Below are 25526 nucleotides of genomic sequence, written 5' to 3'. Positions count from 1 at the left end.
TATTTTTATAGGGGAGATGCTGCCAAAATTTTCCAATTACTTGCTTACTTGATATGAATGCATCTTGTTTCTTACTTGCTTGCTAGATTTCATTGCTTTCTTGGTATCTTATTGTCTTGTTTGCTTGCTTTCATTTCTCTCATTTGTTTTCATTACTTGACATTGCTTGCTTTCATTTCTCTCATTTGTTTTCATTACTTTATTACTTGACATTGTTGCTCTTTACTCATTGCTTGATTTGTAGCATATTTTTAGCACTCATGCACACTGCATGGTAAGAAATTTGAAAATGCACATGCCCAACCATGAAAATGATACCCGATCCCCATCCGACTTTGAAAGAACAAGGGTTTTTATCTTGTTGAAGATATGTAAAGTATCATGCCTATCAGACACACACAGATATGCTAGAAGAATACCAATGAATATTTTTAACACTAGTGCATGATGCATATTAAGAATTCTTGAAATCTGCATGCCCAGCCATGCAAATGATATCTGATCAACACAAAATTTTGCAAGGATAGGGGTATTAAGACTTGTATAAAGTATCATATCCATCAAACTCAGACACATGTAGAGGGAGATGGGCAAAGACAAGGAGACTCATGGAGAGAGAGAGAGAGAGAGGCGGGGGGGGGAGGAGAAGCAAAAGGAGAAGAATAATTTTTTTAACATTAGACCACAAGGCAGGCCCCTTCATGGAGACACACACACACACCAAGAGAGAGAGAGAGAGAGAGAGAGAGAGAGAGAGAGAGAGAGAAGAAGATGATGATGATGATGACAAAGAAGGAGAAGAAGAAGAAGAATACTTTTTTTAACATTAGGCCACAAGTTAGGGCCCTTCATGGGCAAAGAGAGAGAGAGAGAGAGAGAGAGAGAGGGAGGGAGGGAGGGAGGGAGGGAGGGGAGTGGAGAAGAAGAAAGAGAGTACATGCGAGATGAGAGAGAGGAAAACTGGTGTTCAAAGAGAGAAGAGAGAAGAGAGGAGAGAGAGAGAGAGAGTAGTTTACCTTAAGACAACATTTGGATTCAAACTCTTGCAAGGCAAAGAGACTACACCATGTTGCTCTAGCTTGTTCATACTCACATGGAAACACACAAACTTTGGGAGGAACACATCCCCTTTAGGAGATAGATCGAGGTCCAATGATTGACCTGTTGCTAGCACATGATAGGGGCTTCCTTATCAAATCAATTATGGTAGTGGGCGTGCCAGCACATGATAGGTTTTTGTGGAGTCTTTGTCATGATTTAATATACCAATGCTACACATTGAAAAAAGGCTCACCCATTAAAGCTTTAGAATCAACCTTAATTAAAGACTAATTACTGACTAAATCTTACGTTAACACAAGCCCAAATGCTAACCCTACATTTTCATACTTTGTCTCTCAATAAGAGATCACCATTAGGAAGCCCACTTGCAAGGTGAACAAGGCAAAAGATGCTTGACTTTGCAACCTCCTATAGTGTAAATTGTTCCTTACTCTTTAAAGACCCAATGGAGGTGCCTCTCCTTCCTCCCCAAAGGAACCAAAAGTAATATGATATAATGCAAGTGGTAATATGATATAAAACCCACTTGCATATTTTGTATGAGTTGTATTCAAAGCACGGACAAAAATTCAGCACCGCCCTCCCTTTTCTCAAGAAAATCAGTATCGTTGGCCCAAAATTCCTATGTGTATATATAAAAATGACAAAAATGTCCTGAAAATTCAAAGCTATCCTTGAAAGCACGATCCTTGACCGATGGAAACAGCTCCGCTATATGGAGGTCTCTTTTGCATTGGCATTTCTCCGTTAATTCTTAGCGGTCCAGGCGTTTTAACACACCTCGCTTGTCTTTCCACTTCCCAGAAAACAGTTTGAGCGTCTTTCTAAGCTAGATCTTGCAGCATGGGTCAAGGGGCAAGCTCCTGAAATTGCTGGAGTCGTCCTGCCAACCCGTCACAACTCTAGAGATATCTTTTGGACTGGAATTTTTCCTCTGGATACGCTCAGCGGTCCAGGCATTTTAACACACTTCGCTGTTCTTTCCAGTCTCAGCGTCGACTTTCTAAGCTAGATCTTGCAGCATGGGTCAAGTAGCAAGCTTCTGCAATTGTTGGAGTCGTCCGGCCAACCCGTCGAAACTACCTTTTGCTGATTTTCTGGCCATTCTGGACAAACTGACGGAGGACGACTTAGATCGCGTCGTACAATACTTTGAAGAGGTACTCTCACTGGTTTCGACATTCATTTGTTCTGCTTTGTTTCACAATTTGGAGACTGCTCGAATGACCCTCTCAAGACCTTTTGCAGGCCATTTCTAATTTTGAAAAAGGTGAACCATCGACACCCCTCGATATACCAGAGGCTGTCCAGCATACCCTGGATTTTGTACCGAGAATCATGAGCGGGATTGCCGATAACGCGGAAAAAGCAAAGAGCCAGGTGCGCGTGCTTAGTCTTTGTTTGATAATACGGTTGTAGATATTTGGTCGTCATCGCCTTTTCTGCTCCACATTTGTTGTACACGGTCGTCGGATTCGAACTCTTTTGAAAATCATCAGTGGCGAACAAATTTCCCACAGGTACACGATTTTTTTACGGGAGCCGTGGCCAAAGTATTATCAGATGTGCTGGGAGCTGCCGGAAATCTCCATTGGACCGCTACTGCACTATCGATGGTGGCATACATTTTGAGACAACAAAAACTAAACTGTCAAAATCGTGAAAAATGCGTAGATCTGTTAAAAGAGATGCGAGATCTCGCCAAGTATGTGCTGCGACTTCACAAAGATGACGGTGAAATTAATGACGATGAGCGTCGTGAGAACTTAAGGAGTGCGACATTCGTGATTGTACGCGGTACAATAGCATGCCTCAAAATGGTCTCCTCTCGATGGGCTTCCAGGTTTTTACACCTCCACCGTTAATGAATATTACTTGACGTTTCTTAAGTTTCAAAAGGAACAAGTGCTTGAATTTTATTGAACCGCTCTGGCACGACTGAATCCCCAGGAACAGCCTCGAATTATCTCCCTTCAGTTGTTGTTCAGGTTGTTAGGTAGTCGTTGATTGCATTCGTTGAATATCGTAACAACTAAGTAGATGGACGCTAGAAGCCTAGAACCATCACAAGAGAAGAGAAGCGAGCAACGAGAACCGAGACAGAAGCGAAGAAGTACGGCACGGCAAAGGAGCTGTGCGCATTCCATGTATACCAGGTTTTAATGTTCTGGGCCTGGACTCAAACGGCTCGTTAGCCTCAAACTTAATGAGTTAATAAGGGGTTGTACGTGGCCGATCTGGCCTTGCTGAGAATCCGGACTCCGGAGCTGGCCTTGCTATTACGGTGGTCATGACTCGTAGGAACTGGGAATCCCCGCCCTTTAAAATGAACGGCACGTGAATAGAAGGGCTTGTGATGTGAGCCAATCCACGGATCTCCAGACTCCAACATTAAAACGGGCGTCGGGCGGGTTTTGTGTCAGCGGTCCTTTTTTTTTTTTAAATAATTGAAAGAGGGATTGTCATATATTCCACAAACAGTATCTTACATACAGCTCAGACAATTTCTAACATACAAAAGACATCTCGCTCAAGATACTCAGGAGGCGAACTCTAGCGCTCTCCTCGGGCCAACTGGCCACTAGCCATTTCACCTGGATCCCTATGTCAACTACTGCTTGTTTACAATTGAGAGACAAGATAACCGAATTGCTAACGGATGCCTCATAACGGGCAGACCAGATTTTGTAAAGTGTGGCGTATCTTATCACCTCCCACAGAGTGGCTCTATCTGGACCAAGGTCTGCGCCAAAGATAGCTACGCCTTTTGAAATGAACTGCATGCCCAAGGTTTTGGCACACCGCCCTCGCAAGATTCCCCATAGATAGTTGGTCAATACTATTATGTATTTGTTGCCTGAAGAGGACATGGGGAAGAGGCCCATAATGTTGTAGGCCACTAAGTGGAATGGGTGGGTGGTTGTATATCACCAGAGCACTTGGTGGTTGGTGTCTGAATGATTGGCAAGTAGCAAATGATTGACGATAGAGGTGTAGCAAGTGTCTTAGCTTGGGCCAGGAAAAAACTTTGATTAAATTTTGGTAAGGACCTCCGAAGTTTCCATCATCAAAGGCATAAAGATAAAGGTGTCAGGGGCAGACAGCTAGACCATAGATCCTAGGTTGAAATGGTGGTTGATGATAGTCGAGTAAACCATCTATCATCTGTCATGTGATAATAAAGAGGCAGCTTGTTGGATTCTAGCTGCTAGTGGGTTTTGATGACTTTTGGGTCTTCGCCCTGGAGAAGCTTTAGTTCTGTCACTGTCAAAAGTTGAGGCATATGAGAAGGGAGGGGTAAAGATGTGCATGACGGAAGGAGATTTAGATGATTGAGCAATGATCACATGAGAACGAGAGAGTGCATATGCACTGTCATCCAACCTCCTAGAATGATAAGATGCAAACCAAGGCAATGTTTTTAAGTTGAATATCTAGAAGGCTAAGTCTCCCCTACATCTTGGGTGCCTTGAGGAATTCCCAGGGAATAAAGTGCATTTTACTCTTACCTCCTTCAGCCCAAATCAATGCAAACATCCATTCCACTTCCAACCAGTGGCTCTTCCTGAAATTCTAAATCGACATGGCAAGCTCAATTTCAATAAGGAGAGTAGATAGAACCCTCTACGAACTGGTCTTGGGGTGTGAGTGGGGTGTTAAGGCATCACCGCTCTCAATGGTTGCTTGACAACCACCACCAACTCATTTGCATCCTTCCTACTAGTCCTATATCTGAAATCCCACTCCCAAGCCTTTTACATGACACCTTGGATGGCAGCATCTCACTCTATATAAGGGTCCCACCTCCTACCCGCTTTCCTGATAGACACACAAAACGTATCAAAAGTAATCTTTTATTAAACTTGAATAGAATGTCCCTTCATTCCTAGCTAGCCGAATAGTATGGATCATTGGCATGCTAGGAGATCCACTTAGCATCATGCACTTTTGATATGACCGTTTTGTTCTTTCCCATTGTGTTCCATTGCTCAACTTGAGGGGGAGCATCGACTTCCTCCAAGGTATAGACTTGGGGCCTATCACCCTCATTGATGCAAGGTGGCACCTATAATTCTTGGTGAATGATATTGCTCAGGATCCTTTCTTCACGGGCATCTTCTACATCACCCATCTTCTCCCCTTGTGCAGCCGCCCTACTGGGACATTCTCTTGCGAAGCGACCCAACTTCTTGCAGACAAAATAGGCGTCAGGAAATGTGAGTTAATATGAGTGTTTCTTTAAAGAACATAATGTTCAATGTATGAAGAATTTAATAAATGTCTAAGTAGTTGTACTAAAGGAATCATCATTTCCGAACGTAGAGTTCTTCAAAATAGTTAATATATAATTATTGTCAAACAAATATCCAAAGTTATTTCTTTATCCTCAACAAGAATGGAATATAGAGCACTCATAATAGGTGCATGTGAGTCTATATGGCCTAGAAGACTATTGTTAGAAACAAATTACTCTGATGAGACAAAGCCAACAATAGTTTACTATGATAATCAATCAGCTCTACTTTTAAGCCTTAGCCAAGAATGTAGTATATAGCTCAAGAAAAAGCACAAATTGATCTCAAAGAGCACTTCATGAGTGAAAGAGTGTTACTTGGTGACACCACACTATAATATTGTGACAATAGAGAGAATGTTGCAAATCTCTTTACCAAACCACTTGGAGAAAAGATGACTCACAAAAAGGACATTTCCATTAAAGGGGTGTGATGGAATGTAATGTAATTCACTATGCTTGTCATTTCACTAACTTGAGGCAATCCTTAGGGGGTTTACCTCATAGAATGTTTGTGCAACACATGCATTAAAAAAGAATGGTTTCTAAACTCAATTTTAGGGAAAATTTTAACAAGATTACAATAACTGGGTCAATTTTCAACTCAACTTTAGAAAAATATATGTCAGCTCATAAGTAACGAGGGGCGATTTTATTGGGGGGGGAATTTTAGATAAACGAATTTCAAAATACCCCTTGAATGCATGTGATGCATAGGATTTCTTAGTAGTGCACCCCTCAAGAGGGAATCCATATTGTCAAAATATTTTGGGAATGCTCACATGTTTCAAGATGCTCGCAGGTAATTCATCATGACAACTAGTATGGTGGTCCACATCCTCCATCATAGTGGCTAGTCCTCCAATAAGCTAGACCAAGTCCTCCAATGGATGCTTAAATACCTCAATCGAGGTATTAGCTTGTGAAGTGCACTAGTTCACATACCATCCGTTTATGTTTTTCCATGTAGGATGCCTTAATACCTCAGTTGAGGTAAATAATTACCCTTTTGGATGCATGAAGCCATGTTATATTGCCACATGGTCTGCCATAATAGATATCATACATTGCCATGTGTCACTTTAGTAATTGATTGAAATACCCTAATTGAGGTGGCTACCCATTGCCCATTGCCCATTATTCCACTTCCTTGTATTTCAAGTGTTCGATTTTACTCAAGGCCAACCAAAAGTGGGCACCCATGGGCACCTTTATCTTGCAATCACCCACATCAAGGATCTTAGCCATAATTCTCAAATACAACTCTTTCATTAAGGATTTCAACCATAAATCTTAGGTACAACTTTGCTAGCTCATCTAACCCAAATTACATGCCTTCATGAACCCAACAACCTTAATGTTTCAAACATTAGATTGGTTTGGCAAATGTTCTCTCCCAATGATTAGAGCTAAAATGATGGTTATAATCAGCCTGGTGGGTGTCCTTAACTAGTCCAAAGTTTGGCCTAAACCAAGCCAATGGCTAAGAACTAGCATGATGGTTGTAACCAACCTATTGGTTATCCTAAACTAGCCCAATGGTTGGCCTAAAGTAGCCCAGTGGTCAGATGGACAATAAGCTAGCTTGCCATTCCAACCATCGGGCTTGTCACTTGTAAAAGAAATCTCTCTCTCTCTCTCTCTCTCAGATCACAACAATACAAATGAAAAGAAACATAATGTTTTGGAGACAAAAAATATAGTAACGAATAGAATTGGAGGTCTGCAACTATGTACTAACCGTACATTGTATCAAGCTTGTGAATGATGCACTCGATGTACACTTCTTATGTCCCATCCATAACCCAAATTACATGCCTTCATGAACCCAACAACCTTAATGTTTCAAACATTAGATTGGTTTGGCAAATGTTCTCTCCCAATGATTAGAGCTAAAATGATGGTTATAATCATCCTGGTGGGTGTCCTTAACTAGTCCAAAGTTTGGCCTAAACCAAGCCAATGGCTAAGAACTAGCATGATGGTTGTAACCAACCTATTGGTTATCCTAAACTAGCCCAATGGTTGGCCTAAAGTAGCCCAGTGGTCAGATGGACAATAAGCTAGCTTGCCATTCCAACCACCGGGCTTGTCACTTGTAAAAGAAATCTCTCTCTCTCTCTCTCTCTCTCTCTCTCAGATCACAACAATACAAATGAAAAGATACATAATGTTTTGGAGACAAAAAATATAGTAACGAATAGAATTGGAGGTCTGCAACTATGTACTAACCATACATTGTATCAAGCTTGTGAATGATGCACTCGTTGTACACTTCTTATGTGCCATCCATAACCTACAAACATCATTCTTGTTTGGAGAAACTCTTATGTTATTGTGCTAATTTTCCAAAACAGTGTCACTATAGCGATGATTTTGCACATCAAGCTGTATCACTTCTACTTGACACTCAATCATTCTAGCAATGATTTTTTGATTGAGAACTTGCTTGCATTCACATGTAGAACAAGTTTTTGATAGTTTTGAAGAAATTCATATATCCCATATTAGAGAACACATACTTCACATGCAAAATAGCATTTGTCATGGTTTAATGATCGCATTCAAGAAGGCAATTCTGGAATGTTTTACACTCATTTTAAAGTTTGGGATGTGTAGATTAGTTTAAATACCAATCTTGTTAAAGTTCATTGAGCAACAAATAAGTTGTGGATTGAGCAAGTTACCCATATGTAATATATTCTTTGAACCTCATGAAAATAGTTTACACCTTGTTATGCTTTGATTATGCAACTACTTTCCACCTCCACATATTCATATTTAAGTGTGGGCGTGTGCGTGCGTGCGTGCGTGCGTGTGTGTGTGTGTGTGTGTGTGTGTGAGAGAGAGAGAGAGAGAGAGAGAGAGAGAGAGAGAGATAGAGGTAGATACATAGATAGAGAGAGAGACAGAGAGAGAGACAGAGAGACAGAGGTAGATAGAGAGAGAGAGAAAGAGAGAGAGAGAGAAAGATTAATCTCCACATATAAATATCACATTGATATGAATCTTTTGGAGAATCAATGAGCTATATGTGTCACTAATTCTTTATAATATAGGTTTTGTTCTGCTAATCTAAATGCCAACACATTGGATGGCATTATGAGTGACATGAAGGGCTCATACGACAAGCTTGATCGTTTGATCTTGAGAAGAACTTATGACATTGTTCTCAGACCATTCTCACCATATGTGCCAGAAATACCAAAAGGCAAAGGTATGATCCTTTAATCTACAATATAAAAGTTGAAGACCACATATGATTACCTCCTCAACCTTTGGATTGATGCGTTGTTATGGAAATAAAGCATTTCAAAAAGGCCAATCCTTTGGAGATAACTTGGTTCCAAACGCGTTTTTTAGCATTGATCTATGCTCCGTGATGTGTGAAGTTGGGGCTACCTTGTTTTGATAGAGGGAGGGCTAACGAAACTCAGGATGTATGCAGTTGGGCTAGAGGAGCGAACCAAGGAGGTAGTTCAAATTATTGATGGCATGCCAAATTCTCACGTACGTTATGTCATTTTGCATGGACTCGGAGGAGTTGGCAAGACCACGCTGCTGGAAGCTGTACATGCAAATCTATTGAGTTCACCACACCACTATGCGCACTGCTTTGTTGGGATGGCAAAAAAGGACACGGAGATTCAAAGTTTGCAGGCGCAAATTTACGAGTGTCTAACTCGGAAGACAATCAAAATCCCCGATTTTCGTGTAGGACGACAAAAGCTTGCAGAAGCGTTCTCCACCGGTAAAAGTGGAAAAACGAAAAAAGCGTTCCGAGATTTGGGCTCCAAACTTGATGCTCCTGGTAAAAAAGGAGAAACGACAAAAGCGTTGAAGTCCAAAATTGATATTGAGGATCTGAACTCCGAAGATGCTGGCAGGATGGCTGCTCCACCGCTGTTGCTCTCCATCGATAATGTCTGGAACACCAAGGATCTAGAAGACTTGCTACCTGACAATCTAAATTCGTGTTTGCCCAAGGGAAGTGTACTCTTGATCACCTCAAGAGATGCAAATAGTGGTCATGCCTTGAAAAGAAAAGGCGTAAATAACGAATCCATCAAGCGCTACCACGTGAAAGTTCTCTCTCCTGAGAAATCCAAGCAGTTACTTGTTGACAAGATTGCCCATGGTCTTGACGCTGATATGGTCGACAAGGTGGCTAAGGCCTGTGCGGGGCACCCCTTGGCTTTGAGGCTTGCAGGCGAATTCATACGTAATGCTATAGAAGATGAGACGCTTAGCGTAAAAGGCGCCTGCAATACTGTCATCGATTCTATGGAGAGGATGCGTGCGTTGGACGGTGACAGTGAGAACGAGCTTGTCCAAAGTTTGGGCTTTAGTATTGACCCGCTGGACGATCACCTCCGGCGAGCATTCTTTGATATTGTGTCTTTTTTCAACTCGTCGGAGGACTTTCTGTGGACGGAAGTCGATGAGATTTATGATCATTCTGCTCTGTTGCTTGAGCGGCGTTCTCTCGTAGAGCGCAGTGAAGATAGTTCTTCCTCCGAACGAGTTCGCGTTCATGACCTCCTCGTAAGTTTGGGCCGACAGCGCATGCCAGAGGACACCAGAGTCACAAGCTGGGAACAACTCCGACCCCTTCTCGGTGATAAAAAGGTAAAGCATTTGCAGCACAGCATCCTCGCCTCACTCTCACCCCTAGTTGTCTTCTGAAGCTCAGCAAGGTCTTGCATTGCCCATCATCGCTGAATTCTAACGATCTTTATAATCTTTCAGAAGCTCGGCAAGATTGAGGGGTTGGATCTCAGGAAAGAAAGCAACGAGTTAATTCGTAGAGAGCTTTCCTCCGAAGCATTTGGACAAATGAAGAGTCTGCGGTTGCTGTTCCTGCCTAGACAGTCCCAAGATGACATGCTAGTCGACGAGGATTATAACTGCAACATAGCACAAGGAGCACCCCTGCGGATACTGTCAGCTTACCGTTTTAAGACAGAGTGCCAACTTGACAGCAGAGCTCAGCTAGTCTTCTTGCAACTGGACTCACCCCTAATGGACCTCACAAACGTATTGGTAATCTCTCTTCTGAATTAAATTGTGGTAGGTGGTTGAATTCCAAGCAAATTCATGTTTCTATTCTGTAACTTCATGCATTTCTGCAGGGAACCAACAAATTCAAATCCTTAAAGATACTCAAGTTATCCAAATGCGAGATCTCCGAAAAAGCAATCCAACAAATATGCCATATTGAATCCCTTAAGAGTCTTGTATTGATGAGGTGTACCTCTTTCGCCATGCTTCCTTGGGACGTCATGAACTTGAAAGGACTAGAAAACTTAGATATGTTGGGTTGTGAGAGCTTGAAAACCCTTCCGGAAGAGATCACGTCCATGACGGCTCTGAAAAAGCTAATGCTGAAGGATTGTCGGGGCTTGGATTCACTTCCCATGGGGATTGGCAACTTGAAAGCAATAGAAAATTTGGATCTCTCAGGCTGTGAGAACTTGAAGGTTCTTCCAGAGGAGATTGGGTCCATGGCAGCTCTAAAAGTGTTACGCATGAAGAATTGTCGAGGCTTGAAATCATTGCCGATGGGGATCGCTAACTTGAAAAAAGTAGAAAGTTTGGATGTGTCCAACTGTGAGAACTTGAAGACCCTTCCAGAGGAGATGGGGTCCCTGACAGCTCTAAAGGAGCTAAGGATAGAGAATTGTAAGGGTTTGGATTCACTACCTACGTCGATCGGCAACTTGCAAGGGTTGGAGAAGTTAGATCTGAGCGGCTTAGAGAACTTGAAGACCCTTCCGGAGGGGATGGGGTCCCTGACAGCTCTGAAGGAGCTATGGATGGAGAATTGTCGGGGCTTGGATTCTGTGCCTACGTGGATTGGCAACTTGAAAGGGTTGGAGAAGTTAGATCTGAGGAGCTTAGAGAACTTGAAGACCCTTCCGGAGGGGATGGGGTCCTTGACAACTCTGAAGGAATTACGGATGGAGAATTGCCGGGGCTTGGATTCCGTGCCTACGTGGATCAGCAACTTGCAAGGGTTGGAGAAGTTAGATTTGGCGGGCTTAGAGAACTTGAAGGCCCTTCCGGAGGGGATGGGGTCCTTGACAGCTCTGAAGATGCTATTGATGGGGAATTGTCAGGGCTTGGATTCAGTGCCTACGTGGATCGGCAACTTGCAAGGGCTGGAGATGTTAGATCTGAGGGGCTTAGAGAACTTGAAGGCCCTTCCGGAGGGGATGGGGTCCCTGACAGCTCTGAAGGAGCTATGGATGGAGAATTGTCGGGGCTTGGATTCAGTGCCTACGTGGATCGGCAACTTGCAAGGGCTGGAGACGTTAGATCTGAGGGGCTTAGAGAACTTGAAGGCCCTTCCGGAGGGGATGGGGTCCCTCACGGCTCTAAAGAAGCTATTAATGGGGAATTGTCGGGGCTTGGATTCAGTGCCTACGTGGATCGGCAACTTGCAAGGGCTAGAGACGTTAGATCTGAGCGGCTTAGAGAACTTGAAGGCCCTTCCGGAGGGGATGGGGTCCCTGACAGCTCTGAAGAACCTATGGATGGAGAATTGTCGGGGCTTGGATTCAGTGCCTACGTGGATCGGCAACTTGCAAGGGCTGGAGACTTTAGATCTGAGGGGCTTAGAGAACTTGAAGGCCCTTCCGGAGGGGATGGGGTCCTGCTTGTAGTGATGCTCACAGAACCTTATTTAATAAGGGGAAAATCAGAAGTTACTTGGTTGGCTTAAACAGCCTTTTGATTCTCTGGGTTCGCCCCCATTTTCTTTTATGAAGACACAGCAAGGTACTTAGGAAGCTCCTTGATGACAAGGCCGAGATATTTGCGATCATGAACTTTTCATGTACATGGATCTTCAATTACACACCCTGAAACACCAAGACCAGGCAAGCTGAAAGCTGTGAATCGTGATCATTTTTGGCACTACCGTCTCCTCTTTTTTGCACTGTAGGAATTCGCTAGTCAATTTCTTGACCACAGCATTGTCCTTTTCAGACTTTCAGCAAAGTGCTAAAGCTTTTGAAAAGTTGAAGTCGATCTCCAAGATTCTGCACAGCACACGAACTGCCATTGAACAAGCATGGGTAATATTGTACTCAGAACAGTTAGCAAATTGAGTTTTTGCAAGCTTTTTATTGGGCTGAATGATTTAAGTTGGCAACTGATGTTTTCATCACCATATCTACAACCTTTATCCTGAGAGAGAGAGACAACTGCATTGCAAGTGATAAAGAGAGAGATCTTGGACGTCCAAAGGCACGAAAGAGAGATGTTTTTAAAGTTGTTTGTATTCTGTCTTCAGAAGTCAAAAGATGAATATCCTTTAACTGTCAACTTGAGGAGACTTTTCCAGCTGCAGTGGAACAAAGCAATTTTGAGCGACAGCTTTTTTGCAGGCTTGGAGAATTCCAGTAACCTTACTGATAAGGTAATAGATATGCTAAGATTTACTTGTGCATCTTTAAGTGTATCTTTGAAACCTTGCTGATGAGGGATGCCCTCATGCCATCATAGATTCTTTATAAGTGCTAAGATTTACTTGTGTCTCAATGAGCCCTCGAGCGAAATCAGATGTTCATGACCAGAAAATGGTCATGACTTAAGAACCTTGCAATTCTGTAACCAGTCCATAATAGTTAGTACATCCCGTCTACATCTATGCTTGAGTATCTTTGAAGAGGAGTTCTGAAATTGGCAAAACTTTTGTTGTGTTAAACAAGTTAATGCTGATTGCAGTTGAAAGAAGCTTTCTCTTTGCATGTTTTTACATGTTGCCTGGTTTTCCATAGATCCTCCTGAGAACTCAGATGAGAGACTGATGTTCGGCAATTTGAGATGTGTGATATTCTCAGATGTGTGGAGCTCTGTCTACCCCTGCTTGCACTTCGAACACGTCTTGGAAGATATGCTCAATTTTGCAGGTGGGGAGTTTCAAAGCCCCAAAGTGGGAAGCTTCAAGCCCATTTTCTTTTTAGTTCTTAGGTTTTTCTATTTTGGAGGTAATCCACTCTTAGGTACCTGTTTAGTTCTTAGGTTTTTCTATTTTTGGAGGTCATCCACTCTTAGGTACCTGTTTAGTTTTGGCTTTTCCCCATTTTCTTATTTAATTTATTTTTTAAATTTAAAATAAAAACTATTTAAAAAAAAAGAAGAGATCGGGTAGGTGGGGTTGTGTGTGTGGTTGGATGATGTTTAACCTAATTTAATTCTCTGTCTCTTGCATTTCTTTTTCTTGTTTTCTGATTTGTTTGTTCCTTTCTGCTATAGAAGTTTTTGTTGTTTGGGTTGGGATTTCAAGCTTGATGATGGGAGAGGGGCTCATTATCTTTATATATTCAAGGGCCTTATATACACATATTTGAATATGGGATAAGCCACATCTAATACCACATGTGACTTGCGCACACCAAGGAGGATTTTTAGCCCTCCAAATGCACATTTTTATTCCAAGGTACCACGAGGGTGGTTGAACCATACCAAGGCCTCAAAGGCCCAACATCCCACCCCCCCCCAAATGGGCCAAACACCATAGTGAGAATAGGTAGGCCAAATATCATTGATCACCCACACAGGGCAAGACCAGCCACAAATTCTGACCCACACCTTTTAGACAAACAGATGTCAAGCACCCGCACCGGGCACGGTCGACTAATCAAATGCCAGACAATTCACAAGATGCTGATGCAGGCCATCAACTCTCGCGCTAGCCGCCAGAGAATCAACACTTTGAAGATACTACCGTCAAACGTGGATAGGGACTGCAGTTAGAGCACTTGAGTGCGCAGGTACCCTGCCTAGTACACACATAGCGCAGCTGACTACTGCATACACTTGCAGACAGACAGTGTGCGCACGAGGGTAGTCACTTCCCGCATACACGCAGAGGTGCATTTATTGAACAAGTCAGGTACAACTAGCCGCCGCACGAACATGCAGTTCAAATAGTCCATCACGTCCACAGAGCAGCGCAGGTGCCATGTGTTACTGCCACAGTCTGCAGGCCATCTGCCTGCTCTGATACCATGTTGGAAAACGTGGGATAGTAGAGCCACATGTTGTCATCCTTTACAAGGTGATATAGTAGCCAACCTAAAAATTAAAATAAAAGATACATGGACAGCCAACCTCCATGACTAAGAAAACATAGAAAATGAAAATTTTAGATTCCTCTTCAAAATATATATTTTCTCATGTAATGCATCAAATTATTTCAAGGTGATTTAGTGATATGAAATCAAATATTTCATTGACATAGTCAACCTAAAAGGTGGCAGGGGTCCCACTTCCCGCCCATAGCCATGCAGAGCCTCTTTCACATCCAACAAAGTCCGGTGGGATGATGGGAGAGGGGCTCATTATCTTTAAATATTCAAGGACCTTAGATATACATATTTGTATATGGGATAAGCCACATCTAATACCACGTGTGACTTGCGCGCACCAAGGAGGCTTTTTAGCCCTCCAAATGCACATTTTTATTCCAAGGTACTACGAGGGTGGTTGGACCATACCAAGGCCCCAAAGGCCCAACATTCCAACAATTTCATCATTGATGGAGATATTGTCTTGTATTTCTTATGTCATAGTAGCTAGTCCCTGCTATGCATGATGGAGTTTATGGTTTTCAACCTTGTGAGTGACTATCATGAGATTGAAACTGCACTATGTTGTGTTTTTAGAGGATGAGTTTGGGAATGTTCCTGGATTCATCTAGGTATATGTATTTCTTATGCTATTTGTATAGGGTCTTGATCCTTTCATGTGTGTTGTTATTATCTATTGTGCTGTGTTTAATGCATTACAGGGTTAGATTCTCTTGTTATTTATTTCAGTAGTGATGTATGGTGGTCATGTAGATATTGCTTTATATTTCTATGCTGTTTTATATCGTGCTTTTAGTGCTCGATTGTTTCTAGAATGTATTTTGCTACAATGGCAGGCTTTTCATTCATAACTATTGTGATGTAGACACAGAGATCCATATGGAACATCCGAACCACCAGTTCAGAGATTGTTGCTTAACCATCTCTTGTGATTCAAGATTTGTAATTGCATTTAAGATATATGGGTTGGACATGGAATGATAAGGTAGTGGGAGGAATGGTCCCTCTATCTGCCTTTATCCATGTACCTTCTCCCTTTATATGTGTCTCCTTGGTGCCTTTGGCCTTTTCTATATGTACGACTGTCACTGGTGATGTCATTAGTTTCTGCAAAGAAGTTGTCTTCTAACGTTTCTAAGCAATGTGGACATTGTAGCACCAAGCGGTTCGAAAACTCTATCAGAACCATTATGAAGCTGATCCATCTTTAGATCTGTTCATCCAATGCTTCTTTAATCGCATGATTGAGTTGACAGGTGAATTTGTTTCTGTTGTGGTCAATGCTATACGTGTTCTATCGAACCGGTAGAGTATTATGTGCAAGAAAGAATAACAAAGTACAATTATTTCTTTTCAAGAATTTTTGAAGACCTTGGTCTGTTATTTGATTTCCTGATCAATGAATGTCTTCTAATATATGCCCTCTATGACCATCCAAAAATTGAGCAGCGAACATAGCCGTATGGTACTCATTGTCGCTGTCACGATTTAAGTATCTACTAATGGAATCATTCAACACGGGATTGTAGAATATGAATTGTAACAGGACAGCACTGCTCTTGCAGGGTCTGAAAAGGAAGGCGGATGAGCAGGCTTTTGGAGATTCCTAGGGGTTTTCATAGGATCCCATATCCCGTCGATATTGTTTGGAAGCACGTGGAGGCCAGTGGCCATGAAAGTATTAGCCTACTCCTTTCTTTCTCTCTTTTTGTCTTTTAAAGTCTAACAACTGAGGAAACCAGCAGTGATGTGGACTCTGCTTGCTTCAATTTTAAAGTGATTTTTGACTCCTAAGTGATTCTTGTTTTGCTTCACATTTTACATTTGAAGGCTTCACTTGGTTTCTCAACCAGAACTGGAATGCGCATTTTGCATTCTGCCGCCAAAAGTTGGACCTGACCGTCGAAGGTGCCACAAATTTGGTGAGGGTTTATATGTTTTATATGCTTCTTCGCCATCTTTTTCCTTTGCTGAGCCTTATTGTGTGAGAACGGGAAAGTTAGAAGCTTCTTGAGTAGATTAAACTGACTTCGGATCCTTGGGGTTTTTCCCTGCAGGAATTCATAGAGACTAATCAGACACAGCTACTTTTCCCTTTGATGAAGACACAACACGGTACTTAGGAAGTACCTTGACGACAAGCCCAATGTATCTGCTCTTTTCCACACCATAGGAATTCACAAGTCAATTTTTGACCACAACATTGTCCTTTCCAGACTTTTAGCCAAGTGCTACAGCTTTCAAAATGTTTAAACCGATTTCCAAGATTCTACACTGCACACCAGGAAGTTGTGGAAAATGGGCTTGTGGTCAAACATCAAATGCTATTAAACATACAAAGGTATTAATGGAATCAAAACAACTAGCAAATTTTGAGTTTTTGCAATGAAGATGCTTTTTATTGAGCTAAACAATTTACTTAGGCAACTGGTGTTTTTATCACCATATTTAGAACCTTGGGCTTTGAAACCTCGCAATGTCTTTTCAGGAATCAGAAGATGAATATTTTATAGCTGTCAATTTGAGGAGACTTTACTAGCTGCAGTTGAATAAATCAGTTTTGAGCGGCAGCTTGTTTGCAGACATGTTGGTCTGCTGGAGAATTGCAGTAACCTTGCTGATAAGGTATGCTCTCAACTAAGATATACTTCTGCATCTCTAATGCTTGAGTGTATCATTGAAGAGGAGTATTAAAATTGGTAAACGTGCTAAATACTATGTTCTCAATATATCTCTTGTTGTAGGCAAGCTCAGGTGTGTCTCAGCTTCATCTCCTCTTTTTTGCATTGTAGGAATTTGCTAGTCAGCTTTTTGGTCATAGCATTGTCCATTTCAGACTTCTAGCAAAGTGCTACAGCTTTTGGAAGATTGACGCCAATCAGAAATATTCTGCAAAGCAGAGTATGAAGTTGATGGAAGATGAGTTTGTCCTCAAGCTCCAAATGGCCATAAAGCAAGCAAGGGTAACATTAGCATTAAAAGATGGTAAAGTGAGTGTTTGCAATGAGAAACTTTTAGAAATTATTAAAGCAAGTAGCAAACCTTAGGATGTTTTAGAGTTCTACGTATTCTGTCTTTCAGGAATTACGAGATGGGATTCAATTTGTCAATCACAGGAGGCTTTACCAGCTGTGTTCAGACTAAGCAGTTTTGAGTGACAGCTTGTTTGAAGACTTGCTGGGTTTGTTGGAGAATTTTGATGATCTTGATAATGAGGTATGCCCTCCCTCGTACATGTGCCAAAATTAACTTATGCAGTTCAAAATACAACCACCACTCTTGAATTCTTGAGGAAGCACATAGGTTTGCTTACAGCTATGATGATTCCTTGCATCTGGGTAGGACAAACATAGCCAAAGATGCAATGCAAAGAATGCTAATTGAGGCTGCCATGCAGGGTACATGGAAAAACCTTTGCGCCTCCCCCTGCCCCCTCTTTGTCTTTCAGGAATTACGAGATGGCATTCTATTTGTCAACCACAGGAGGCTTTACCAGCTGCCTTCAGACAAAGAAGTTTTGAGTGACAGCTTGTTTGAAGACCTGCTGGGTTCGCTGGAGAATTTTGATGATCTTGATAATGAGGTATGCCGTCGAACATATGCCAAAATTAACTTGTGCAGTTCAAAATACAACTACCACTTTTGAATCCCCGAGGAAGCACATAGGTTTGCTGACAGCTATGATGGTTCCTTGCATTTGGGAAGGACATGCACTCCTCCCCCCCCCCCCCCCCCCCCCTCCTCTCCCACACCCACACCCACACACCCACCCACCCACCCACACCCACCCACACCCACACCCACACACCACACCCACCCACCCACACATGAAAAAACTTCTGTTCTCATGCCAAAAGTACATCATACATAACATGAAAAATAAGATACCGTGAGTGGATCAACAAAAGACGAGCCAATAAAACACCAAGGTTGAGGTTGAAAATGCCACCTCAAACTTGTGGTGGATTCCAAGAAAAAAGGAAAGCCACTCCACTCCCTGAGGAAGATATTCCTCCTGGCAGAGGCCGAATAGGATGTTGCTTGGTGTTCATAGATCTTTCTCAGAACTCAAATGAGAGGCTGCTGTGACATCTTTGATATCAAAGCACATCAATGTGATGAAACAGCTGAAGTGTTTTGCGTTCAAATTTACAGTGCAGGTAATGTCAGATAAGCAAGTTTTTTTATGTTCTATTGTTAAGCTTGCAGTGTAACCTTATAGATACTTGAAAACATGACATTTGGCGTTTTCAGACGTGTGATACTCTCATATCTGCAGAGCTTATTTTATTGGGAAATCTGTCAACAACTAGGGTTCTACCCCCTGCTCGTCCTTTGAACACATTTCAGAAGATAGGCGTGCTTCTGCAAGTATCCCCAAGTGCTTCCAAATATCCTCAGGTACTCCCAAGTCCTTGCAAAAGAAGGCTAGTTGAAGCTGCCATGTAGGGTACATGAAAAAAGCTTTGTTTTTTATTTTCATGCATAGCATGAAAATCGAAACACCCTAAGTGGTCAATAACCTGACTCATTAAGAAGAGCTAGTAAAACAGGCAAAAAATGCCAGTTCAAACCTATGATGGACTGTGTGAAAAAAGGAAAACCACTGCAATCCGTGAGGAAGATAGTCCACCTGATAGAGGCCGCCTGAGAAGACTCCCGGGGACTGTCCAACGAATCAAAGTGAGAAGAGTTTTAAAAAGATGGTCCTTGGCTGGAGTCATTGAAAGAAATTCACACGAGAAGATAACAAGGCTGAGGAGATGATGCGTAAAATACTTACAGGGTAGAAGACTCCCAGGGACTGTCCAACGAGTCAAAGTGAGAAGAGTTAAAAAAAACGGTCCTTGGCTGTAGTCATTGAAAGAAATTCACACGAGAAGATGATGATGCGTAAAATACTTACAGGGTTAGGTTCTTGTTTTATTTCATCAGTGATGTTACTTGGTGTTCATAGATCTTTCTCAGAACTCAAATGAGAGGCTGCTGTGACTTCTTTGATATCAAAGCACATCAATGTGATGAAACAGCTGAAGTGTTTTGCGTTCAAATTTACAGTGAAGGTAATGTCAGATAAGCAAGTTTTTTTACGTTCTATTGTTAAGCTTGCAGTGTAACCTTATAGATACTTGAAAACATGACATTTGGTATTTTCAGACATGTGATACTCTCATATCTGCAGAGCTTATTTTATTGGGATTTCTGTCAACAACTAGGGTTCTACCCCCTGCTCGTCCTTTGAACACATTTCAGAAGATAGGCGTGCTTCTGCAAGTATCCCCAAGTGCCTCCAAATATTCTCAGGTACTCCCCAGTCCTTGCAAAAGAAGGCTAGTTGAAGCTGCCATGTAGGGGACATGAAAAAAGCTTTGTTTTTTTTTTTCAATGAAAAACTTCTATTGAGTATGAAAAAAGCAATACTCTGGCAGAAGTACCTCATTCATAGCATGAAAATTAAAACACCCTAAGTGGTGAATAACCTGACTCATTAAGAAGAGCTAGTAAAACACTAAATATGAGGCTAAAAATACCAGTTCAAACCTATGATGGACTGTGAAAAAAGGAAAACCACTGCAATCCGTGAGGAAGATAGTCCACCTGATAGAGGCCGCCTGAAAAGACTCCTTGGGACTGTCGAACGAATCGAAGTGAGAAGAGTTTTAAAAAGACGGTCCTCGGCTGGAGTCATTGAAAGAAATTCACACGAGAAGATAACAAGGCTGAGGAGATGATGCATAAAATAATTACAGGGTTAGAAGACTCCCGGGGATTGTCCAACGAATCAATGTGAGAAGAGTTCTAAAAAAACGGTCCTTGGCTGGAGTCATTGAAAGAAATTCACATGAGAAGATAACAAGGCTGGGGAGATGATGCGTAAAATACTTAACAGGGTTAGGTTCTTGTTTTATTTCATCAGTGATGTTGCTTGGTGTTCATAGATCTTTCTCAGAACTCAAATGAGAGGCTGCTGTGACATCTTTGATATCAAAGCACATCAATGTGATGAAACAGCTGAAGTGTTTTGCGTTCAAATTTACAGTGAAGGTAACGTCAGATAAGCAAGTGCTTCCGAATATTCTCAGGTACTCCCAAGTCCTTGCAAAAGAAGGTTAGTTGAAGCTGCCATGTAGGGTACATGAAAAAAGCTTTGTTTTTTTTTTTCAATGAAGAACTTCTACTGAGTATGAAAAAAGCAGTACTCTGGCAGAAGTACCTCATGCATAGCATGAAAATCAAAACACCCTAAGTGGTCAATAACGTGACTCATTAAGAAGAGCTAGTAAAACACTAAATTTGAGGCTAAAAATGCCAGTTCAAACCTATGATGGACTGTGTGAAAAAAGGAAAACCACTGCAATCCGTGAGGAAGATAGTCCACCTGATAGAGGCCGCTTGAGAAGACTCCCTGGGACTGTCGAACGAATTGAAGTGAGAAGAGTTTTAAAAAGACGGTCCTTGGCTGGAGTCATTGAAAGAAATTCACACGAGAAGATAACAAGGCTGAGGAGATGATGCATAAAATAATTACAGGGTTAGAAGACTCCCGGGGACTGTCCAATGAATCAAAGTGAGAAGAGTTTTAAAAAAACGGTCCTTGGCTGGAGTCATTGAAAGAAATTCACACGAGAAGATAACAAGGCTGAGGAGATGATGCGTAAAATACTTACAGGGTTAGGTTCTTGTTTTATTTCATCAGTGATGGATGGTGATGATGTAGATATTGCCTTATATTTCTATGCTATTTGTAAAGGTCCTTGATCCTGCTTTCATGTCAATTGTTTTTATTATGTATGGTGCTGTGTTTTATGCATTACAGGGTTAGATTCTTGTTTTATTTATCTAATCAGTGATGTATGGTGATCATCCATATAGTGCTTTATATTTCTGTGGCTATAGTCCCTCTATCTGCCTTTATCCATGTATCTTCTCCCTTTTATCTGTGTCTCCTTGGTGTCTTTTGCCTTTGCTCTGTGTACCAGTATCCCTGGTGATGTCATTAGTTTCTTTCAAAAAAATTTTCTTCTAATGCTTCTAAGCTGTGTTGACATTGTAGCACCAAGCCATTTTGAAAAACTGTATTAGAACCATTATGAAGCTGATGACAATGTACCTGTTAAAAAACAGAAGGAAAGAATCACTCAAACCTCCAGCCAAGATCTCTCCCGCTCTTGCAACACTCAACTCAGATAACTGATCACAGATACAATACTCACTCAGAGAAAACTTAGACAGAGAGAGAATATATTCATCCACCGGATGGTGGGCAGAAAACTGGCTCCAGGGGAGCAATACAAAACTCAGCCAAGTGCTGAGGAGAACTGAAGGAACTCTCTCTGTCAGAAGATACCAGATCTGAGTGCACAGCACAGCCTATGACTGAGGCTTTCTGTCCTGCACTGGATACCAGAATGGAGAGAAGTGTGGGCCTTTTATAGGCACTGCCCAGGCCTTCTGGTCTGGCCGACCAGCAGGGTCGGTCGCCTGTCTGGTGACCGACCAGAACAGTCTGGAAATCCGACCAGGGTCGGCCCTGGTTGGTGGCCCTGGTTGGGCCGACTGGCCCTGCCACAGGCCCCTATAAAAGGGTGCCCTGTGCAGCCAGTCCATAGGACTATGTATGCTTCTAGGGAGGCAAAGGGCCCCCCCCAATTCACTGCTGTTTGCAGACAGCAGCCAGCCCGTGTGCTGGTTGCCAACTCTGTTTGCCTGGGTCTCTCTTTCCCATCCCTCCTTACTCTCACTGCCCCTTGTCCCCACAAAACAGGGGCTCACAGGTGGGCACAGTGAGTCTCTAACACCCCCCCTCAATGTCACAACTGTGGGCCAATCCCCATGCGTTTGATGAGGTGCTCCATCTGTTCTCGAGGGAGTGCCTTCGTGAAGAGGTCGGACAAGTTGTCGGCGGTCGGGCAGTAGATAAGCTCGATCACGTCGTCGATGATGAGCTCTCGAACAAAATGGTAATGAACTTCGATGTGTTTGGTCCGCGCATGGTACACTGGATTCTTGGCAATAGCTATGCAACTCTGATTGTCGCACATCAGCACTGTCGCATCCTCCTGACACATGTCCATGTCCTCCAGAATCCACCTCAACCACAGTGTCTCACAAGCTGCTGTACACGCGGCTCTGTACTCTGCCTCTGTAGATGAAAGAGACACTGTGGGTTGCTTCTTACTTAGCCAAGAGATGGCACCAGATGCAAGTAAGAAACAATATCCTGTCGTCGATCATCTGGTGTCCACATCACCTGCCCAATCACTGTCACAGAACCCGCCTAGTTCGATGCCTTTGGTGTAGGTGATCCCAAAGGTGCAAGTACCCTTCAGATACCTCAGCACTCGTAAACCTGCATCCCAATGACTCTTCCTGGGAGAAGCAGAGAACTGGCATAATAGCCCAACTGCATAACAAATATCAGGGCCAGTATTGGTAAGGTAAAGCAAACTTCCTACCAATCGTCGATACAAGGGAGTATCAACCGGCTGAGATGTGTCGTGAACACTTAGCTTAAGCCCGACCTCCATGGGAGTTAATGCTGTTCTGCAATCCTCCATCTGAAATCTCTTCAAAATTTCTCTGCAATATTTCTCCTGTGAAATGAAGATCCTGTCTTTGGCCTGCTTTACTTCAATCCCAAGGAAGTAATGTAATAACCCAAGGTCAGTCATCTCAAACTCAGACATGAGTAGCTCCTTGACCTGTGAAATCTTCTTGACATGATCACCTGTCAAGATAAGATCATCAACATAGAGGATGAGTACCAATCGCAATCCCTTCTCAATGAACAAGTAAAGGTTTGCCTCAGAAGGACTCCGACTGAGCCCTATCTTCTGAAAGAATATATCAATCCTTTGGTACCAAGCTCTGCCCACTTAGTGCTGATGACTTTCCGTCGCAGGGGCCTGGCCACTAAGTCCCATGTATGGTTCTTCAGGATAGCATCCATCTCTACCTGCATAGCAGCCTGCCATTCTGGATTGTCCTTTGCCTCCTCGAAGGTTCTTGGCTCATCAATCTGAGCCACCAAAGCAAAATTCACGGATGGGGCCTTTTGAAGACGTTGAGACCGTCGCAATCCGGAACTGCTACTCTCAGGTAATGAGGTGACCCGAGACTCTTCCAATGTCCGGAGGTACCATTGGGGCAACCTTTTCTGCTTCTCTGTGGGAGGAGGAACGGGAACTTCTTCTGGAACATCCTGCTCTTCCTGAGTATCTTGTGGAATATCAGCTTTTGATTTGGTAACCTCTTGAATGGTCAACCTGGGACGGGGTGGGATCGGGGGTTGAACAATCTCCTCCTCCTCAATCTGAGGCTCCTCCTGGGGTTCAGGTTCTTTTTCCACGAAGACAACATCCCGACTGATGAGTATTTGCTTCTTTACTGGGTCGAAGAGGCAGTAGGCCTTGGATTCTTCACTATACCCAACAAAGATACATTGTCTGCTCCGGGAATCAAGCTTGGTCTTGTCTTCCTTGTGCACATGCACCCATGCGTTAGAACCAAAAATGCGGAGATGAGTGATAGAGGGCTTCTTACCATAAAATGCCTCATATGGAGTCTTATCCTTGACAGCCTTCGTCTTGGTCCGGTTGAGAATGTGTACGGCTGTATTGATAGCTTCACTCCAATAGGCTTTAGAAAGATTCCTCCCTCGGAGCATAGCAAGCCCTGTCTCGGTGGTGGTTCTATGCTTTCTCTCGGCTACCCCGTTTTGCTGAGAAGTATCTGCCGTGGTGAGTTGTCGCTTGATCCCATGCTTGCGACAAAATGTATTGAACTCACTTGAGGTGAATTCTCCCCCCCTGTCTGTGCGGAATGTCTTGACATCCTCCCCTGTCTCCTTTTCAACTCTAGCCTTCCAGTCTTTGAATTTCTCAAAAGCGTGAGACTTTTTAGCCAAACAATATACCCAAGTCATTCTACTGAAGTCATCCACAAAGAGAAGTGAATACCTGGATCCTGCCCACGATGCTGTAGACATTGGACCACAAATGTCGGCGTGAACCAACTCAAGTGGTTTGCTAGCCCGAAACGAAGCCTCTTGTGGGAACTTATCCCTGTGCTGCTTGCCTTCTAGACAAGCCCTACAGACATCATCCTTGCGTGTAATTGGTGGAAGTCCATCCACCATCTTCGACTTTGACATTTCAGCCAAGATTCCATAGCTGACGTGACCGAAGCGCTCATGCCAAAGTTTGGACTTTCCGTGATCGTCATGAACCAACATTGCACTGAGACGGTACAGTCCATTCTCTTCAACACCTTGAGCCACCATCTGCCCATTTCCTTTGGATGTCACGGTGACCTTGCCATCTTGAAAAAGAACTGCCATGTTGTTTTTGTCCATCTGACTTACAGATAGTAAATTCTTGCAAAGGTCGGGTACATAAAGTACTCCAGAGATATCCTTCTCCTCACCCGCAGTGGTAATGAAAGGAATGCTACCGATGCCCTTCACAGGACATGTCCGGCTATCCCCGACAGAAACTTTGGAATCCGGGTGTGTACTTTCCATGGTTTTGAACCAAGTCCTTCTGTTGGACATGTGCTTAGAAGCACCGCTGTCAACATACCAACCCTCTTTACCTTCACTAACTGCATAAGCTGAACAATGTTCACTGAGTAAGAATAACTGTCCAGTTGTCACATTGGCAGAATCACTCTTAGGCTCTTCTTTGTTTTTGGCTTCTCTTTTCCGCTTTTGATCCGCCTTCTTCTTCCGGCATTCTTTGGCAGAGTGGCCAAGCTTTTCACAGTAAAAGCACTTCATTTTCTTCTTACGTTCAGCGTCCTCTGATTTCTTGGAATCCTTTGGCTTGCCTTTTCCAGGCTTGTCTTTGGCAACCAATGCCTTTTCGTCGGTTTGCGTAAAGAGTTTCTCTCGAGCCTCCTCCTGAAGCAGGAGTGGACCAAGCTCCTCAAAGGTGATTGGCTTAGTCCGTTGACCCGCAGTGACCGTAGTCACAAAACTTTTGAAACTCCGTGGCAACTTGTGGAGTGTGAGTAATGCTAATTGACTCGTGTCCACCTTCTGACCAACCGCTGCGAGCTGGTCCCGCACAACT

The 25526-nt window shown here is 42.9% G+C and overlaps 2 protein-coding genes across 2 annotated transcripts; both read left to right on the top strand.

Moving 5' to 3' along the window:
* Positions 1–1811: 1811 nt before the first annotated feature.
* LOC147887964 (uncharacterized) lies at positions 1812–15763 on the top strand. Its single transcript, XM_087393263.1, has 10 exons — positions 1812–2222; positions 2311–2442; positions 2583–2905; positions 8416–8573; positions 8805–9985; positions 10106–10399; positions 10489–12008; positions 12303–12435; positions 12654–12779; positions 15611–15763. The coding sequence occupies exons 1-10, from the start codon at positions 2085–2087 to the stop codon at positions 15761–15763; spliced, it is 4158 nt and encodes a 1385-aa protein (XP_087249389.1). The 5' UTR covers positions 1812–2084.
* Positions 15764–18229: 2466 nt separating this feature from the next.
* Positions 18230–20513, top strand: LOC147887963 (uncharacterized). The gene is made up of 5 exons (XM_087393262.1): positions 18230–18614; positions 18734–18855; positions 19412–19517; positions 19637–19758; positions 20394–20513. Exons 1-5 carry the CDS (start codon positions 18527–18529, stop codon positions 20511–20513), a joined length of 558 nt encoding a protein of 185 aa, XP_087249388.1. The 5' UTR covers positions 18230–18526.
* Positions 20514–25526: the final 5013 nt, after the last annotated feature.

This window comes from Dipteris shenzhenensis, chromosome 22 (genome assembly GCF_047967505.1).
Source record: "Dipteris shenzhenensis isolate YYH24624 ecotype China chromosome 22, Dip_SZ_1.0, whole genome shotgun sequence".
Lineage (NCBI taxonomy): Eukaryota > Viridiplantae > Streptophyta > Polypodiopsida > Gleicheniales > Dipteridaceae > Dipteris > Dipteris shenzhenensis.
Note: the sequence above shows the minus strand (reverse complement) of the source record. Positions and strands in the feature narration are given on the sequence as shown.

Coding starts and splice junctions, on each gene's coding strand:
- LOC147887964 (XM_087393263.1), top strand. CDS start 2,085: ATGGGTCAAGTAGCAAGCTTCTGCAATTGTTGGAGTCGTCCGGCCAAC. Junction 9,986..10,105: donor CCCTTCTCGGTGATAAAAAG/GTAAAGCATTTG, acceptor ATAATCTTTCAG/AAGCTCGGCAAGATTGAGGG. Junction 12,780..15,610: donor CCAGTAACCTTACTGATAAG/GTAATAGATATG, acceptor TGGACATTGTAG/CACCAAGCGGTTCGAAAACT.
- LOC147887963 (XM_087393262.1), top strand. CDS start 18,527: ATGAGAGGCTGCTGTGACATCTTTGATATCAAAGCACATCAATGTGAT. Junction 19,518..19,636: donor CGTTCAAATTTACAGTGAAG/GTAATGTCAGAT, acceptor TCATATCTGCAG/AGCTTATTTTATTGGGATTT. Junction 19,759..20,393: donor GTGCCTCCAAATATTCTCAG/GTACTCCCCAGT, acceptor TGGTGTTCATAG/ATCTTTCTCAGAACTCAAAT.